We start from the raw sequence: 20,725 nt of genomic DNA, 5'->3' as shown, positions 1-20,725 counted from the left end.
AGCTAATTTTAAAAAAACGTAAATGCTGTCATGCCCTCTGGCTATGAAGATAAATATGTTTTAAATTGGAACCTTGGATACCAGATTGTAAATCAAGTCCCAAGAGCCAGAACACATCTCCTAGTGGGTGGCTTACTTGGTAGTTTACTCGGAGTATAGATTTGTCGATTTTTCATCATATCCTTGAGGTACCCATCTGTATATAGCGTGGTGTGGCACACAGTAGTTCCTCAGTGCATGTTTGTTTGGATGAACAAGTTAAGAGGCTCCCTATGCCCATTCTGGGTTTTGATGCTACAGCCATTGGGCTAATTACCCCCTGTGCACCTCAGGACTGAAGACTTTTGGTCAGAGCATTTCTAGCCTGTTGCTGGGGGTTCATTATTGGGCTTGCTGATCATTCTGATTCATAACACAATGTATGTTACTCAAACAGTGCTTTTTGAGGGTGTTTTACAGATTTCTGGGTCTGCTGCCAAAGATTCCAATTCATTGGACCCAAAGTGGGGCTCAGGGATATATATGGATTTGATAAGCTTCTTAGTCAATTTCATAGCGGGTGGTCTCTGGAAGTGTCCCTGACTCCTCAGAAGTCATTTTTCTATAAATGTATGGGTTTTCAAATTCAGGCCAGATGATATGAATACTGCCATATTTTGCTGTTTTATACATTTTCCTCCACATGTTAACTTCTCTGGAATTGCCAAGGGTCTTACAATTGATCATATAATTTAATTGGCAATATTTTTCTTTTCTTTTCTTTTCTTTTCTTTTCTTTTCTTTTCTTTTCTTTTCTTTTGTTTTTGAGACTGAGTCTCTCTCTGTCACCCAGACTGGAGTGCAATGGTACAGTCTTAAGCTCACTGCAACCTCTGCTTCCTGGGCTCAAGCCCCCCGAGTAGCTGGGAGTACAGATGTGTGCCACCATGCCATCTACTTTTTCTATTTTTTGTAGCGACAGGGTTTCAGCATGTTGCCAGGCTGGTCTCCAACTCCTGGGCTCAACTGATCTGCCCGCCTCAGCTTCCCAAAGTGCTGGGATTACAGGGGTAAGCCACCACACCCAGCCTATTTTTCTTTCTAGAGAGTACATAAAATAATAGCACATATTACAGTCTTAGGTTCGATGAAATATGGTACTTTGATTACTGAGTTTGTAGTTGATAGAAGAGAAAACACTTCTAATATCCAAAGCTGGAATTTGCACATTTTAGGTTCTAATTAATTTCTCTGAATAATGGTTAGTATATGAAACCCACATAAATGAATACGAATACCTTAGTTGTAGCCTGAGGGGAATAAATAACTAAATAAATATATGGCCAGGCATGGTGGCTGACATCTGTAATCCCTTTGGGAGGTCGAGGCAGGTAGATCACATGAGGCCAGGAGTTCGAGACCAGCCTGGCCCACATGGTGAAACTCAGTCTTTCCTAAAAACACAAAAATTAGCCAGGCATGGTGGTACACATCTGTAATCGCAGCTTCTCGGGAGTCTGAGGCAGGAGAATTGCTTGAACCTGGGAGGTGGAGGTTGCATTGAACTGAGATTGCAACCACTGCACTCCAGCCTGGGTGACAAAGTGAAACTGTCACAGAGGGGAAAAAAAAAGTAAAAAAATTTTAAAAATTAAATATAACATATTTATTGAATCCTTAACCCCCAAATATGAAATACTCTCAAACAAAGGCAGACTCTCCATAAAGTTCAAAGATACTCTAGTAGTACACAGAAAATGTTTTATTAATTCTGTGGGCAGAACAAGCCTGCTGATAGGTATAAGTTCAAATTGGAGAAGGTCAGGATTCTTACTGCAAAATCTTGAGTGAGACAGGTTTTTGTTTATACAAGCCGTGCATTCAGAAACACCATATATCAAGAAAATAGTAAATTAAACCCCTTGGGGTTTTTATTTAATCACTGAGTTTGCATTTCTGCCCCCCAAAACAAATACAGTGGCAAAGGTTGTCCTGGGAAAGAATAAGACTTGAAAAAAATTCCCTCTTCCCTGTTTTCTTCTTTGTTATACTTCATTGAAACTTTAATTTTCACTGGTGTTTTAAAGTATATTTGTGTACCTGAAGCAGTTTAAGATAATTTTCTGTCCCCTCACTCTCTTACTCCTATATTCCTCTTTATTCTTTTGTCTGTCTTGTATTTTATGGAATTTGTTATTCAGCCAAGGGTCAGGTCTGGGCATCAGGGAAGACTTGATTCATTGCCCTATTCTGGTGTTTCTTGGCACTCAAGCATTTCTTCTTTGTCCCACCAAGCCTAAGCTGATATTTGATACCAATCAATGATCAAAAACTAAAGTGAAAATACCTTGAGGTCAATACCCACAGATTCCCTTGGCTCCAATGCCATATTTCAGTGCCACTCTCTGTTTACCACAGCGTTTCTAAGTAGTGGCACTATTGACATTTAGGACCTGCTACTTCTTTGTTATGGGAAGCTGTTCTGTGTATTATAAGTGTTAACAGCATCCCTGGCCTTTACCTATTAGATGCCAATGGCACCCTGGCCTTGTCCACTGACAATCAATCAAAAATACATCCAGACATTGCCAAATATCTGCTGGGAGGTAAAATCACCATTGGTTGAGAAGCATTGCTCTTATGAACCAGAGGCTAGCAAATGTTTATGATGTTTCAGGACAAAACACTTTAACATTATTTTTTTGAAAAATAAAATTTTGCTAATTTCATAGCTAATTTTTTATTTTTATTTTAATTAATTAATTATTTTGAGACAGGTTCTCACTCTGTTGCCTAATCTGGAGTACACTGGCATGATTATGGCTCACTGCAACCTCGACCTCCTGAGCTCTAGGGATCCTCCCACCTCAGCCTCCTAAGTAACTGGGACCACAGGCACATGCTACTACGCCCAGCTAATTTTTGGATTTTTTTTTGTAGAGATGGGGGTCTTATGTTGTTCAGGCTGGTCTCAAACTCCTGTGGTCAAGCAATCCTCCTGCCTCGGCCTCCCAAAGTGCTGTGATTACAGGCGTGAGCCACTGTGACTGGCTAATTTATTATTACTACTTTTTGCTTTGTAGCTGATAATCCACAGGATTAGTGCAGTTGGGAGAAAGAGAGAGATTCTCTCCTTTAACCAGTTTTTCAGAAAATGAGACCTTAAAGAAAATGCAAGAATTAAGACTTCCAGCTTTAGAATATTCAGGGATACTTTTTTTTTTTTTTTGAGACAGAGTCTAACTTTGTCGCCCAGGCTAGAGTGCAGTGGCACGATCTCGGCTCACTGCAACCTCTGCCTCCCAGGTGCAAGTGATTCTCCTGCCTCAGCCTCCCAAGTATCTGGGACTACAGGCACCCGCCACCATGCCTGGATAATTTTTGTATTTTTAGTAGAGACGGTGTTTCACCATGTTGGTCAGGCTGGTCTCGAACTCCTGACCTCAGGTGATCCGCCCTCCTTGGCCTCCCAAAGTGCTGGGATTACAGGCATGAGCCACTGCGCCCAGCCCAGGGATACATTTTTGTAAATCTAGACTGGAGTCAGTGGACAGCTCCTCAGGCAAAGGGAGAATAGTGATACTGGTATGAGTTTAGAGATGATCAGTGCTTCATTCATGCCATTTTTACCTGTCTAGCAGTAAATCACAGTCCTGATCTGTCAGAATTCACTGCCAGAACTTCTTCAGTTTCCCTCCCCATCAAAACTGAAATTAGAGAGAGGAGAGGGGGGCTTGCATTAACTGGGAATGTCACCCAAATGAAAGGGGAGGGAAAAGGCGTTGCAACACTCATGTGCCCAACATATACCTACACCATCCATACCACATTCGCAGGTAGAAGAGATGACTTCAGATACCAGGGAAAGCAGATGGAGATACACATATTGGAGGCCCAGGCTTTGGGGGATCAGCTACTGTTCCTTGAGCTCCTTCAAATGTAAGCACATGGGTTACAATTGAACAGCCATATTTTAAAATCGGCCATATTCTTTGAGCAACTATGTATTAAATGTCTGCCTGGCATAGAAGTTCAGGAACGGGTGGAGAAGAGGAAGGGAGAAATGTATCTAATTGAACACCTGACTGTAATAAGCATTCACTAATTATTTGATAAATGAATGAATGGATGGATGAACAAGCCTTTAAAGAAAAAGGAACTCAGGCCTGGCATGGTGGCTCACATCTGTAATCCCAGCACTTTGGGAGGCCAAGGCAGGCAGATCATTTGAGGTCAGGAGTTCGAGACCAGCCTGGCCAACATAGTGAAACCCCGTCTCTACTAAAAATACAAAAATTAGCCGGGTGTGGTAGTGTGTACCTGTAATCCCAGCTACTCAGGAGGCTGAGGCGAGAGAATTGCTTGAGCCCAGGAAGCAGAGGTTGCAGTGAGTAAGATCACACCACTGTACTTCAGCCTGGGGACAGAGCAAGACTCTGTCTCAAAATATAAAATAAATTAAAATAATAAAATATAAAATAAAATAAAATATAAAATAAAATAAAATNGGGTGTGGTAGTGTGTACCTGTAATCCCAGCTACTCAGGAGGCTGAGGCGAGAGAATTGCTTGAGCCCAGGAAGCAGAGGTTGCAGTGAGTAAGATCACACCACTGTACTTCAGCCTGGGGGACAGAGCAAGACTCTGTCTCAAAAATATAAAATAAATTAAAATAATAAAATATAAAATAAAATAAAATATAAAATAAAATAAAATAAAATAGAACTCGCTATTCCTCATGTTAAAATATAATGCTAATAGGACAAAGCATTGTCCTGTTGGCTGAGAAGGTTGTCACAGCCACGTTAGCTTCTGGTTTTATCCTCAGGCTGGGCCTGCTCTGCTCCCAGTCATGGGACTGGGATTTAAGGAGTTGACAGATGGTCTCCAAGCCTTGCCTGGTTGTCTACAAGTCTAAAAGGGGCTAATAACCAGTGGTGGGCTTCTGTATTCAGGCCCACCATTCCACTAGCAGCCCAAATGACCCCTGCTCAACACAGGCAAGACCACAGGCCCTGGGCTTGGCACAGTTCCTGCAAATGCAGAACAGCCCTCGTTATTTCAGTCTCCAGGCTTCTGGCTGGCAGGGAACACTGCCCAACTGTGAAGCATTTTATAGGATTATAACGGGCTGTGCCGAAGGCAAGTTCTGAAATACACTTTGTGCCGTTTCTTTGAGTGAAGCTGCCTGTTAGAGCAGTGTTGTTCCTAAACCCATAAACACACACACAGGCAGAATGGGGAGCGCCGGGCTCCTGGGGCCACTTAGCTTGGCAGCATTGCAGGGCTGGACCAGCTTCCCTCAACTGTGACACTAACCTTAGGGATATGCTTGGAAGCCCTCCTGCAGCGCTGCCTGTTTTCTGACAGTCTTTGATCATGGACATCCCCAGACAGAGTCCCAGGCAGATTGCACAAAACCCAAATCTGTCAATGGTAGAGCAGTGCATTACATATGGGGAAGGTGCTGAAGTCAGGGATCAAGGTGGAAATTGCATGAGGTCAAAAATACTCCTGAAAATTCATTAAATGTCTCAAGGACCATATACACGGCTTGTATACACCCAAAATTGCTGGCTTGAGTTCATAGGCTTTGTTGTACCAAAAATATATGTTTATAAACAGCAGAATCCTATTCTGGGTGGTGAGAATTTCATGCTATAAGAAGCTTGGAAGAATCAGACCACCCAAGGGAATTCCAGATTCCCATCTTTCCTTTTGTAGCTTATGCTTTTTTGCAGCACTATTTAAATTGTTACAGGCTATTAGCAATCTCTCTGCCTCTGTCTCTTTCTCTTTGCCTAGCGTATATAGTGGAAAAGAGATATGTTTGCCATACATATGTTGTGTAGCCCTGTGTATTTATTGATTTTTATGGCTCCAGTATCTTTTAAGAAGAGCAAATAAATGTTTTAAGAGAAGATGGATATGGCAGCCTTCTCATCAATCAATATGACTGTTCATTGCTCTGCAATAGTTGGGCTTCAACCTAAGTTGCACTTTAACATTTCTTCGGAAGCCAGGCACAGTGGCTCATGCCTGTAATCCTAGCACTTTGGGAGGCTGAGGTAGGCAGATCACTTGAGCTCAGGAATTCAAGACCAGCCTGGGCAACATGGTGAAACCCCATCTCTACAAAAAATACAAAAATTAGCTGGGCGTGGTGGCGTGTGCCTGTAGTTCCAGCTACTTGAGGGGCTGAGGTGTGAGGATTGCTTGAGCCCAGGAGGTTGAGGCTGCACTGAGCCAAGATCGTGTCACTGCACTCCAGCCTGGGCAACAAAGCGAGACCCTATCTCAAAACAATAAAATAAAATAAACATCTTTCTTAGGGGTTGTTTACTGTTACTCTGGACTTACGGTATGTCAGACTCCCTGCTCGGCCCTAAGGATACTGTGATAAGCAACCCAGTCCCAGGGCTATCAGACTTCGCCAGGGTGACTATTTTCTTCACCAGGTGCTGTAAGTACATTTTCCAACTGGAGAACAAGGCCCAGCAAGCTCTTTTGGGGGTAAAAGCCAGTGGCTTTGATGGCCAGCGTCTTCTAGTTGAGATAGTGGACTGTGAGGGCCAGAAGAGCAGGAAGAGGAAGGGGAGTAAGAAGTGGCTCAGGTACTTGGGCACAGGTTCTTGGTGACCAGGCAAGCCCTGAGTGAAGCATGTGTCTGCCTCTGGCCCTGCCTTTGGCTGCATAGTTAATCAGGGGCTACTTGGAGATGAGGTTACTCTCACACCCCCACCAAGCTTGGCTAGCTTTTGGGGCACTTGTGTGAGCTCCCCATCAGCACAGCTCAGGCTAAAATGATAAAGTTGTGTTCAGGAATACAAATAGGAAAAATCAGTGATTCTGAGGTGCTCTTTCGTGCCCCATACCTCTTCTTAGGCAGTTTTCTTCCCATTGCTTCAGGTTGTCTATAGAGGGGAAAAAACTCAGGTGCTCTCTTCAATTTCAGTTGGAACCTCTACTCATTCAGGAGCTTCATTTACATGTGTGGTAATAACAGGCTGGCTACACTGGGCCCGATTCTTTCTGCCTCCAAAGGCAGTCTGTCTGCACTAGCTGAGTAGGAAAGTAAGTGGATTTAGTGCCAGGGTGTGGATTTGATACCTGGGATGAAGAGCTGTGTATTATCAGGTGTCTTGCCTGAGAAGTAGGAACTGCTGGGTTCTGACCTCAGCTAGAAGCAAAGAACATGCAAACAAGGACTAGAGATCACCATTCCCACTATCCCCTGTATCCTCAGGAAGTAAAAACAAAAAACAATGTCTCTGTAGATTACCACCTGATATAGTCATGACTTTCCACATGAAGAGGAAAAAGATTCATCAGTGCAGTCTACAAAATAACTTTGGAGAGATGATCATTTTAGGGCTGGGCATGGTGGCTCACACCTGTAATCCCAGCACTTTGGGCGGTCGAGGCGGGTGGATTGCCTGAGCTCAGGAGTTGCAGACCAGCCTGGGCAACATGGTGAAACCCTGTCTCTACAAAAATACCAAAATTAGCCGGGCACACTGGTCCAGGCGTGTAGTCCCAGCTACTTGGGAGGCTGAGGTGGAAAGATCACTTGAGTCCAGGAGGAGGAGGTTGGAGTGAGCTGAGATCATGCCACTATACTCCAGCCTGAGCGACAAAGCAAGACCCTATCTCAAAAAAAAAAAAAAGAAAAGAAAAGATATAATTTTGATATTAAAAAAGCTGTAATTTCCCAAGTAGTGCCATGAATGAAGATATTTTTCTTTTTTTCTCTTAAGACGGGGTCTCATTCTGTCACCAGGCTAGAGTGCAGTGGTGCAATCATAGCTCACTGCAGCCTTGAACTCTTGGGCTCAGGCAGTCCTCCCACCTCAACCTCGGGATTAGCTGAGACTACAGGCATGCACTACCATACCCGGCTAATTTTTAAATTTTTTGTAGAGGCAGGATCTTCCTATGTTACTTAGGATGGTCTTGAACTGTTGGCCTCAAGCTACACTGCTGCCTTGGCCTTCCAAATTGTTGGGATTATAGGTGTGAGCCACTGAACCGAGCCAATTTTTTTTTCTCTTTTCTCTTTTTTCTTTTTCTTTTCTTTTATCTTTTCTCCTTCCTTCCTCTCTCTATTTCTCTTTCTTTTTTTCCTTTTCTTTTCTATTTTTTCTTTTTTTTTTTTTAGCATCTCTGTCACCCAGACTGGAGTGCAGTGGTATGATCTTGGCACACTGCAACTTCTGCCTCCCAGCTCAAGTGATCCTCCCACCTCAGCCTCTGGAGTAGCTGGGATTACAGGTGTGCACCACCATGCCTGGCTAATTTTTTGTATTTTTTGTTTTTTTTTTTTGTAGACACAGGGTGTCACTGCTGCCCAGGCTGTATTTTTCTTACAAAAAATTTTAAAACATGAGCTATAAGCTTAAGTCCCTTTTGTTCACTATCTTTAATTCTTTAAACCCAGGTGCCTCCCTTCAGCTTCAGGGGAACTGGTAAAAGCTTGCTATGGATTCTTCTAGACAGCGTTCAATGCTATTTACCCACAAATATGTCTCTATAGAAAATATATGATATTCTGTGGTAAACTTGTAGTTTTGTTTTTTTTTTTTTAACATAAATGGTATTGTATTGTGCTTAGTCTGCGATTATTTTTAAACTGAGTCTAATACATTGGAGATCTTTCCATGCCACATCCATAGACCCATCTCCTTTTTCACTGCTGCTAAGTGGTATTACACAGTGAGTAAAGTTTATTTAAGCACTCCCTATTGATGGATATATTACCATTGTTTCCAGCTACTTTTTATTTTTTACTGCCACAGACAGGGCTGGTGCAAACAACCTTACAATCAATCGCCTTCTTGGGTATTTCCAATGTCATTGTTTCTCAAAACAGGATCCAGAAAGGTGTGGTAGGGCCGGGTCATCCATGCAGAGCTTTATACTTGAAGGGACACCCTGTCAGATTGCCCTCGAGTGTCAGACAGCCTCTGAACATCCTAGTCAAATTTAAAAATGGGTGCAAAGGGAAAGGTCTCCAGGGAACTTTCCGGGGGTGGTGGAAATGTTTTGTATACCGACTGTGAAGGTGGTTATACGGGTGTTTATATTTGTCACAACTCAACAAACGGTACTCTTAAAATGGGTTCATTTTGCCATTTGTAGATTATACTCCAGTGACATTCATTAAAAAAAAAAAAAAAAAAAGCCGGGGCGACAGAGGGAGAACGAGCTCCCGTCTCAAAAAAAAAAAAAGCCTGGGCGACAGAGCGAGTACGAGACTCCGTCTCAAAACAAAAAAAAAGCGTGCAGTGGCCTGGGAAGAGGGCAAGAGAGAACACCACCCTTTTCTAATGTGGGCTTTTACAACGCTCGCTTTTCCCCCAGGCTCCTTCCTGCCGCTGGGTGTCACTAGAGCCTCCTTTCTCCCCGTCGCCCGGTTTCGCCCCAGCCTCCTTTCTACCCGCAGCCTCTCTCACCCGGAGAGTGCCAAAGAACCCGAAGGACCTATCACGGGATCCGCCAGCCCCGCAATCGCGGCCCACGCTCCGCGGGGGCGCTCGGAGTCGAATGCCCGCTGGCAGAGAGAGGTCCCTCTCCACCCTCGGGACCGCCCCACGCCCCTCGCAGCTCCAAGAGGAGTCCGTGCGGCGGCATGTGGGCGTGGGGCGGTGCCGAGTCGGCGGCCCGCCCCCTCCCCACCCATCAAGGCGTGACTGGCACAGCCCCGCCCACTCGGCTCCGGAGCCCAGTCGAGTCCCGCCCGGCTGGAAGCCGGCTGTCGGTCTCCGTGTAGCCACCTCCGCCCGGCATCGTGGAGCTGGGGCCCCCTTTCGCCTGGGAGTTTTGTAGTCGCCTAGGGTCAGCGGTGACATCCCAAAGGGCAGGCCCGGCAGCCGCCATGGTGGCCAAGGATTACCCCTTCTACCTCACGGTCAAGCGGGCGAACTGCAGCCTGGAGCTACCCCCGGCCAGCGGTCCGGCCAAGGACGCCGAGGTAGGGCCGCGCCCTGCACCTGGACCTCTAGGGGCCATCTGCCTGTCTCGTCTCCCTCCATCTCCCACTCTCTCGGCGCCCGCCCGGTGTCACTGTATCTGTTCCCATCTCTCACTTTCCGTGTGTGTCACTTTCTCTACATATCTCACACCGTCTTCTTTGTGTCTCCCCGTCGCCATCTCTCACCCTGTCTCCTTTTCTCTCGCTCTTTCTCTGTGGACCAAACACTGGCTGCCTCCTCTCTCCCTGTCCCTCTACCTGCCGGTCTGGAAGCAGCCACCTCCTTGCTTTTGCAGGGCTCTCAGACTGTTCATCTTCTGTCTGGACCCTCCGAGAGACTTTCTCCTACTTGTCAGCAAGCCCCAGGGTCAGGGAAGGGCTACCCTTTAAGCGAGTTTCTTTTTGCCTGGGATGGGAGAGCAGAGGGAAGTTACAGCCCTCTCACCTGTCAGACTTGGCCTTGCAGCCTTTTGGCAGCAAAGACAGGACACAGCACCTCTGCCTATCACCTGTGGCCAGTGAGGGTCAGTCAGCCGAGGGGCTGGGGCTAAATGAGTAAATTGGAGTGTCTCCCACATGGATCTTGAAAATGAATTAAAGTCCTCAGGGCAATGGAAAGCTGCCTTGGAACATTGGAAACGTTTCTCTTTCTGGGAACTTTACTATGCCTTGCGGGCGATGTGAAGGAGTGCTCCCAGGTAATGTTTAGTCTGCATTTTCCTCTTGCGTGTTATTTTCTCTGGCACATGGCTCAGGCCTTAAAGGTTGGGTTCAGCTGGAGGAGAAAGCATCTCTCTCTTTGAGGGTCTTAGGGAATACAGTCACTTTCACTAGATTACAGCTTTGCTGTGGTCAAGCTGCAGTGGAACCCACAGGACCTAGGTGCTCATTGCCACTCATGCGTGTATCTGGGAGCTTTCCACTCTCCCACACCTCACTCTGCAAACATCACCACAGCCACCGGGGAAAGGCTGAAAGCAGGTGTGCATCCGGCGTTGTCACAGCATTCTTGAGGTTCCACCCACTCGCCTTCCTTAGGTCTGCTCAGCTGTATGCACTTGGCTTACAGACTCATGTATATTCAGGAGCACACCATCAAAGATTCATTCCCTCTAGCAAGAGCTGCTCCAAGCTGACAGGACTCCAAACAGTCTCTGGTTGTATTCAGCTTTCTATAAGCTGAGCACAAACTAACTTCTCCCTAACCTAAACCCAACCCCACAGCCCAGCTCAGTTTAATATTATCACAAAGAGTTTTTGTTGCCAGCAGCTGTGAAAATGTGATGGCCCTAGTGGCATCTGGAGTCTTATTTAAGGTTTGATAGGGCAGCATCTGCATAGAATTCAGGTTGGTCAGGCCTGGAATGAATATAATATTTTTTCAGTGGGAACTTCCTAATTTCATGAGCATAGGAGCAGCACAATTGGTGCCCACTCTAACTCCTTTTGTAAGGAAGAAAGGCATAACCAATGTAATTAATAAATTGAAGTGGGTCAAAGAAGAGTGAGGATAGCTGAGGACCCTAACCAGTCCCTTCCTACTATCACTTAGTCCTGTGTTTTTGAGTAGTTTAGCTAAAGGCTTAGGTAAACCTTGCCTGCTTAATTTTATTCTTATACATAGAATATTGATATGTCTATATCATAAATATGATGAAACTTATCACATGTCAAATATTAATTTTCTTCATTGGCAGCTGGATCTAGACTATACAGTATGACTTATTTTCCTTGTATGGGGATATCCTGGTGTGAGAAGTAAGGAAGGGGTTGGAATAGTTTTCGAAATAGTTGGTAAATATTTTTCAGCTATCACCATTGGGGTTTTTGTTTGTTTTTTAGTGTTTGATTTAAACACTAAATCAAGTATGCTTTATACACTTTGAGGCAGAGATATCTTTTAACTTCATTGATGAGCATATCATTTTCTGATAATGGAAACTGGCAAAGTTGGAAAAAGAAACATAAGTGAGTTTAGGGGGTAGTTTTCTGGTTTCATTATCAGTGCAAAAGGCGGCCAACCCTTGTGGGCCTAGCTTCTCCATAAGCAGTTAACTAAAATATATTTTCCACCAGTAGGTGTCATCAGTATTCGTAAATGTTTAAAAAATAGCATTCACTTGTCAGCCTTTTGAAAAACATTATTATATAATTGTTTATAAACTAGGCATTGACTGTTAATTCCTCTGAAAGTATTTTTTTAAGAGTGATTGTTTTCTTTGTAGAAAGAATGTGGTTATAATAAACAGAAAAATTGATCTATCCAGAGGCCTTTCTAGGAAAACAGGACTTGTTGACCTTCAGAGGCCTTTGCAACAGAGCACCTGTGCCCTTTAAACATTTAATGGCCGTGTGTAATGGCTGTTCCTTCCGAATTTGCCATGGGTAGGACAGTGCACACAGCATGGGACTGGCAAGTGCCTTCTAGCATTCACTCCTATACTTGCAGCAAGTGTACTGGGGAAAGCCACTTAGGAAAAGGCTCCTGGAGAACAGGCAAACGGCATTGATGTACATTTGATACCACGCACTGAGTAAAAAAATATGCAAAAATAAACATTCTCTTAAAAGCAAATAAAAATTCTACTCAAGATTTAAGTGATTTGTAGTTTTTTATTTGTGGTAGTTTCCAGTGAAAGCAAAAAAAAAAAGATATTTTAAAATGTATTTTATTTTTTTAAATGATCTATTTTAAGCTTTTGAAAATATTCTACAGGGATTATAATATTGCATGTCTGTTAGTATAATACTGCCTCTTAATGCTGTTTCTTATGACATGGGGATTTGAGTTGGGTGGCAAATGTTTAATTTTAATATCCATAATCAGTGAGATCCTGCTGGCTATAATCATTAATTGTGAAATCTAAGGAGCTTAGTTCATGGCTGTAGACTTTCACAGAAAATTGTGGTATGATATGAGCATTAAGCTTATTTCTTCTAATCTTCGATGCAGCTTTGTTCAGTTTATCTGTTTTTGTATTTATTGGTCATCTACTTCCCACGCCAGGAGGGACTGGTCTATATAGGTGCCCTAAACTCCTGATCCAATCACTAGAAGAAAATGTGTTATCTCTAATGAATTATCCTGAATGTAAGTTAAAAATCAGTATTTCCCTGTAGTGAGGTTTGCTTTTTAAAAAGAAGGCTTAAAAAAAAATGTGAAGAAAAGGAAGCAAGCTCAGGTAAGATGGACACATTGGCTGAGGAAGCTAGAGCCTTGTGAGAAGCTTTTAAGAGTTTTAGGTCCAGTTCATTTTTAATGCAAATACAAAGAGGTGTTTCTGTTATTTTTGAGAATATATCTGACAACTTGGTGGACAACTTACTTTCGGTTTTAAAATTTACCATCTTAGATGTTGGTCAGATTAGGCCTGATTTAGTTAATGATATTTGTAGCCATTGCTTTTGACTCTCAGCAGTTTTTCAAAATTTGTAGCGCCATAGACCATAGGCCTATCTCATGAATAGCTGAATACTGCCCTGGGTCTCCAAAGTATAGGTTCTGATTTTGACTTAGCCAGTAGCCTTGCATGACCCTGAGAATAATGACATGCACCTAGAAATGACAGAGCTCTGTTCCTTTTCTAAGTCTACTATGTCTAGTGTCTCACTTGAGACCCCAAACGTGTTGTAAGGTTAACATAAAACTTGTACTGTTCTCACCAATTTATGAATAAGGACACTGAGAGGAGGTGATTTGCAGAAAGCTGCAAAGAAAATCAGAAGCTAAGCCAAGATCCAATGCCAAATTTCCTGATGGATTCAGTCCAGCATTTAATATCAGCGTCCCTTGTAGCATCTAAGGGTGTTTACCTCTGTGGGATAAAAAGTGGGGTGGTAATACAAAACTTAATAGACATGCAAAATACTTTAAAATATTATCTTTTAAGTATAACCTTGACCACCTTACATAACTGAGAAGGTATCCTTTAAGGCTGACTTCTAAAGGGCAAGGTGAACCCTATGCTCCTGCCACGATTTATGCCTCTATCAGTCAACATGTGCATTTTAAAATTGTATGCACCTCGGGCTGTACTCCTTGAATGTCAGCTGAAAAGCTAAAGGGTTACTGGTTTCTAGTAATCTCTACATTTCTTGGAATCTATATCATATTGTATTGAACGGATAGTATACCTGAACAGCCACATGAAACTAGTCGTAAGGAGTTATTACAGTTAGAATCCTGTAATTTCTTCAGATGATTAAATAGACTCCAGGAATCATATGACCTCAGAGATCTTGCTGGGTGGGAAGCCACACGGAGCTACCCAGAAAAAGGCCATCACTTGCTGTAGGATCTGGTTATGGTCATTGAGCCATCATTCTGAGGCTGTTCAGTTGGAAAATTATTTTGGGAAACTTGGTCCTTAAGAATGCACATGAACTAGCAATAGAAGAGGAAAATGTGTTGACTTTACATGTGTACATTTAATGCTGTTCAAGGGCATTGACTAAAATAAGACTGCCTGAGTCTCAATGCTGTCTCCACCACCTGCTAGTGATGTGGCCTTAAACAAGCTACTGTGCCTCTCCAAACCTGTTTCCGCAGCGGTAAAATGGAAATGATGAGAGCTCTAACTCCTAGGACCATAGTGAGGGTCAAATGAGATGTTTCATATGCACTGCTAACCATAGTGCCTAGCATGTAGTAAGTGCTCAAAAAATGTCATTATAATTAAGATCTTTACATCTCAAAACAGATTCTTAAAATGGTTTTAAGAAACATGATGATCACCAGTCTAATTGCCTGAATGCTGTTTTACACACAGCAGTGCATTAGGGACTTTACTGTAAGTCCCTTAATCGTCACAGTAATCCTATGAGGTTGGTATTCATACCCCCTTTTGTAGAAGAAGAAACTGAGGCTCAGAACAGGTAGTGGCTTTCCCAGGATGGCTTTAATACTGGGTCAAGGAGATGAGACTAAAAACCCAGTTGACCCTGAAGTCTGTACTTTTCCAACCACATCACATTGCCTCTAAGTGACTAAATCATTGGTCTTCTCACCACGTAACATGGGAAGGATGAACCCGCCTGCCCCCAAAAATTGCCTGATGCTCGAAGGCCCATTTTTTCCTGTCTGGTTAGGAAACCCCACCGTTAGTCAATGCTTATGGCAGCCCACTTCATAGAACGGCTGCAACTCACGGGAGTGGGGTTTGCAAGCCCCCATTTGGGAGGGTTTTAGCAATTTTCATTTTGTGTTTCTCAAGACCAAGGAGGTGGTCTTTGGCAGAATTCTGCATGCTTACCTCTGGAGGTGACACCGTTAGTTCTGTTAGTCATTTTGCTTATCTATATTAACCACAAGCCTTCTGTGTAAACCAATCACTGGAAGGCCCAACTACCATCTGGATATTTGCAAATTGTGTCATTTTCTCAAGATACCCTGTGATTGCCCGTAAAAATCCTGGACAGATGCCACTGTTTTCATAACTACTGAAAGAAAATAAATTACTGATCACATCCTAATTGTGCAAAGCCCTGTGTAAATGTAATTGTTATTGATGATGTGTGTATCTGGAAGGGCTACTTTGTGATGTATGTGTGCAGTTGCCTTCCATAATTTGTCAGTCTTGATAATGAGTAGAGGTCACACACAAAATGAGGAAATAGCCGTGACTGCATTGCCATTTATTCTTATGTTGGCTCATGGACTGTCAGGAGTGAAGGCCAGAGGTTTCTATTGCCTTCCTTTTTTTTTTTTTTTTTTTTTTTTTTTTTTTAAACAAGTTGACACCAGTAACTAGTTTAGAAGAGGCTGTGTCACGCCCAGTGCAGTGGCTCACAGCTGTAGTCCTAGCACTTGGAGGCTGAGGTGGACGGATCACGAGGTCAGGAGTTCAAGACCAGCCTGACCAATGGTGAAACCCTGTCTCTACTAAAAATTCAAAAATTAGCCAGGCGTGATGGCGCACACCTGTAATCCCAGCTACTCAGGAGGCTGAGGCAGGAGAATCGCTTGAACCTGGGAGGCGGAGGTTGCAGTGAGCTGAGCACCACCCCAGTCTGAGAAACAGAGCAAGATTCCATCTTCAAAAAAGAAAAAGAGAGAGACTGTGTCACAAGTTAATCAGGAAAGGTTTCCGAACATTCTGCTGGCTGGGAAAGGAGTGATTCTTTTTAAGTCTGGAAACACTTGTGCCCAGACTTTCTGTTTGGACCATTGTGTCCTTTTGAGAGAAGGTAGCCCTGATTGTTAGTAAATTTCAGTTAATTGGAGCTGAACCAGAAACCTTAATGGTAAGTTCACTAGACTTTTTTCTTCTTTCTGGCTCTTAAGATGGGGAGGAAAGGAGTAGCAAAACAGGCTTTTTTTTTCCTGAGGATTTATGAAACAAACAAATCCAGCCTCCAGGAAATGACCTAGGGTCATTGCATCAGAGAACTTCAGAGTGGGAAAGGCCTGTTGAGAACATGTAGCCCAATTCTTATCTGCTGCCAGATCCATTCAATCTCTGCTTAAACACCTCCAGGGACAACATTTTAGGTGGTATACAGTTGGGCCTCTATATCCACTCGTTTCACGTCCACGGATTCAACCAACCATTGATCAAAACTATTTGGATCCCAGGACTTTGGGAGGCAGAGGCAGTAGAATTGCTTGAGTCCATGAATTTGAGACCAGCCTGGGCAACACTGCAAGACCCCATCTCTTAAAAAAAAAAAAAATCAAAGAATTCACCAAGTGTGGTAGCACACACCTGTAGACCCAGTTACTTGGGAGGCTGAGGTGGGAGAATTGCTTGGGCCAGGGAGTTTGAGGCTGCAGTGAGCTGAGATGGTGCCTCTGCAACCCTAGCCTGGATGAAAGAGGGAGACCTTGTCCCCAAAAAAAAAAAAAAAAAAAAAAAAAAAAAAAAAAATTTGGGGAAAAAAAAAAAAAAAGAAAAGAAAATATTAGGGAATAAAACAATAAAAAAAAAAACAATTTTAAATAATACAAATAAAAAATAATACAGGATAACAATTATCACTTACATTGTATTGAGTATTTTAAGTATTCTAGAAATGATTTAAAGTGTAAGAGGATGTGTGTAGGATGCAGGCAAACAGTATGCCATTTTATATCATTGACCTGAGCATCCTTAGATTTTAGTATCTGAGAGGGTTCTGGAACCAATCACCCCTGGATACTGAAGGATGAGTGTACTCCATCTGTGTTTAGTATAGATGACGAGAAAATCCTTTCTTAATTGTAACATTGCTTCCTGGAGCTGTATGTTATTCAGTAATACTTTACTTTTTGTTTGTTTGGTGTTTTTTTTTTTTTTTTTTGAGACGGAGTCTCACTTTTGTTGCTCAGGCTGGAGTGCAGTGGTGCTATCTCAGCTCATTGCAACCTCCGCCTCCTGGGTTCAAGTTATTCTTCTGTCTCAGCCTCCTGAGTAGCTGGGATTACAGGCGCACGCCACCACGCCCTGCTAATTTTTGTATTTTTAGTAGAGACAGGGTTTCACCATGTTGGCCAGGCTGGTCTCGAACTCCTAACCTCAGATAATCCACCCCCCTCGGCCTCCCAAAGTGATGGGATTACAGGCATGAAACATTGTGCCTGATCCAGTAATACTTTCTTATGTGTTATGCCCTTAAGTATTTGAAAACTACTCTCTCTCCACACCTCTCCCACTCCACCCACGCATATGTGCATTCTCTCCTCTCCCTCTTGCCCCTCAGATGCTTTCCTTCTCCTGGCCCAGTGCTCCTGGTTCCCCTAACTTTTCCAAATGTGACATACTGTCCTATCTCTTTCCTGTCCTTGCTTATTCCTTATGGACATCTTTAGTGTGCCTGAAAATCTTGAGTATTGATAAATGCAAAGACACTGTATGATGCTGTGTCAACAAACAGGATTTCTTTTAGGCTTAATATGCTTCTTTAGAGAAGAGAAGTACACTAATACATTGGAAAAGATTTTTGAAGTAAAGATGACAGACTAAAGATTAACATTGTTGTCATATAAATAATTTATACAGATATTTAAAAAGTACCCTAAGATATTCATTGACAAATAAGCCAAAGATACTAGAAGGCAGTTCACACACAAGGAATGGTAAAGATTATTTAAAATGTTCACTCCAGTAGGAATTATAGAAATGAAAAAGGCAATAATAAGGTGCTATTTTATACCTAATTGATGTTGCAACTATTTTTAAGACATAATAAAACCAATCTGGGCGTGGTGACTCACACCTGTAATCCCAGCACTTTGGGAAGCCAAGGTGGGCGGATCACCTGAGGTCAGGAGTTCAAGACCAGCCTGGCCAATATGGTGAAACCCAGTCTCTACTAAAAATACAAAAATTATCTGGGCATGGTAGCGGGAACCTGTAACCCCAACTACTCGGGAGGCTGAGGCAGCAGAATTGCTTGAACTTGGGAGGTGGAGGTTGCAGTGAACTGAGATTGTGCTACAGCACTGCAGCCTGGGCAACAGAGTGTGACTCTGTCTAAAAAAAAAAAAAAAGAAGAAGAAGAAAAAACCCAATGCCATGAATGTTGCTAGAAAACAATACACTTATTGGTGGGGCATGGTGTCTCATGCCTGTAATTGTAGCACTTTGGGAGGCTGAGGCAGGCAGATTGCTTGAGCCCAGGGGTTTGGGACCAGCCTGCACAACATAGCAAGACCTTGTGTCTATTAAAAAAAAAGAAGATAACACATTTTCTGTGCATATTAAAGGACAAAAATGGTTCAGATATTTGGATGTAGTGTTCTAGCTCTTGTGGGGAAAAGGCTGTATTTCCAAAGTTGTTCATAATGACATTATTTGCAATAATAGTCATGCTTTGTGTTTGTGCATTTTACAGTTTCAAGGTACTTCTATATTCTTTGGCTCTCCTGAGTGTATAATTGTCCTCATTTTAAAGACAAAGATACCAAGGGTCAGAGAGGTCCAATGATTTGCTCAAGACCACACAGCTGGGAATGGCCTAGCTGGAGCCTGAAGTCTGATGGTTTGGTTCCAGTCTAGCATCCTTTCCTATTTAACTGGACAGAAAAGCCAACAACCTCTCTGTCCTACAATAGAGCAATAGCTCCATGACCATGGCCTCTGGCACAGGGGTCAGTGACATCATTTGCAGCCATTACTCACTAGCAAACAGAAATACCCTAGTGTTCCTGGAAAAAATAAAGAGAAAAAAAGTTGAGCATGATTATATACTCATTGTAACCAGTTTAAACCTATATGTGTGCATATGGGATGTAGAGAAGTGGGGACAGGTATGTTGCAATGAGGACACCTTCCTTTTTCATTGTCCTCAATAAATCCAGAGCAATGCCACCCTTTGTTCAGATAGTAGTCGTTTTCTTTTTTTTCTTTTCCTTTTTTTTTTTTTTCCCAGACAAAGTCTTACTCTTTTGCCCAGTCTGGAGTGCAGCAGCAAGATCTCGGCTCACTGCAACCTCTGCCTCCTGGGTCCAAGTGACTCTCCTACCTCAGCCTCCCAAGTAGCTGGAATTACAGGCATGAGCCACCGCACCCAGCCAGCAGTCACTTATCTTCACATGCATTTTCTCCTTTGAGCCTTGCAGTAGCTGAGGGAGCTGGGCAAGGCAAGGACTGTCCTTTTTTTAAAACTTTTGCTATTTTGTTTGTTTTTAGGTTTTCATTTTTTAGTTTTCATTTTTTCTTCGTTTTCTTTTTTTCTGGAGCTGTCCTTTTGTTGGTCAACTGAGGAAAAAGAGATTCAGAGAAATTAGGAGGCAGGGCCCAATGTTGGTCCCTCCTTGCCCAGTCTTGACCTCTTGGCATGCCACAATGTTGGCTTAAGCCAGTCATGGTTTTGGGTAGGTGATAAGCAGCACTGTCTCTCTGCAGGATGTTCTAAGTGAACCCCATTAAAGTTAGCCAGAACACTGTACAGAGTAATCTCCAAGTGCAAGGCCCTACTTTAAATTTGATGTAAGATCACTGTTAAAAAGCCCACAAGGAATGGCTAGATACAAACTTCTATACACATAGGTGATGTATTTTCTTTGTTGGTTTGTTTTAGAAATAGGGGCTTGTTCTGTCGCCTAGGCTGGAGTGCAGTGGCACAATCATGGCTCTCTGCAGCCTTAACCTCTCAGGCTCAAGCGATCCTCCGACCCACCTCAGCCTCGAGAGTAGCCACAGCTGTAGTGACTACAGCTAGGACTACAGGCGTGTGCCACCATACCTGGCTAATTTTCTTTCAATTGTTTTATTTTTGTAGAGTCAGGGACTCATTGTGTTGCCCAGACTGGTCTCAAACTCCTGGGCTCAAGTAATCCTCCTGCCTCGACCTCTCAAGGTGCTGGGATTACAGGCATGAGCCACTACTTCTGGCCACAACATATCTTAAAATGATGTCTTTCTGAACTCTGCACACCTAATGTTTGCAGCACAGGTGATAAATAGTAAGAAGAAATACAGCATTTCCTGAGGGCACTCTTTCTGTAAATACCGTTAGCATTAGAAGTTGGCAAACTGATTGAATTAAATAAAGCTGAGAGCCTGTGTCTGAACCCTGAAATAAAATGTAAAAAGGATAAAAGAAAGGTAAATATTTTGGACTTGCCATGGGCTGTCAGATTTGGAAATGTGGAGTCTTCCTAGAGGAAGACGCTACAGAAGGAAAAAGGGAACAAGCTAGTGGCGGAAAGAGATGGAGTTGGGCCAGATGGCCGAGGGGGGCAAAATGGTGAGTCTTCCCTGTGGGTGCTTTCTGAACCCAAGGCCAGGGCAAGCTCCTATTTCAAGTGTGCTATCTTATGTTGGCATACTAACATTTCATAATCGCGAGTGACGCA

The 20,725-nt window shown here is 43.1% G+C and overlaps 1 protein-coding gene across 7 annotated transcripts in view; it reads left to right on the top strand.

Annotated features, from left to right (window-relative positions):
- Positions 1-20,725, top strand: part of ARHGEF3 (Rho guanine nucleotide exchange factor 3) — a 348,389-nt gene that overhangs the window by 259,164 nt on the left and 68,500 nt on the right. The window contains exon 1 of one of the 7 annotated variants that reach the window (XM_017894196.1): positions 9,684-9,948. The exons of the other annotated variants lie outside the window; for them this stretch is intronic. Coding sequence (XP_017749685.1) covers positions 9,853-9,948 — 96 coding nt within the window. The 5' untranslated portion in view covers positions 9,684-9,852. Of the gene's footprint in view, positions 1-9,683; positions 9,949-20,725 lie in introns of those variants that run through there. 7 annotated transcript variants of the gene reach the window in all.

Source organism: Rhinopithecus bieti, unplaced genomic scaffold (assembly GCF_001698545.2).
Source record: "Rhinopithecus bieti isolate Rb0 unplaced genomic scaffold, ASM169854v2 scaffold_21649, whole genome shotgun sequence".
NCBI lineage: Eukaryota > Metazoa > Chordata > Mammalia > Primates > Cercopithecidae > Rhinopithecus > Rhinopithecus bieti.
The sequence above is the reverse complement of the archived record's forward strand: the minus strand, read 5'-3'. Positions and strand labels throughout refer to the sequence as shown.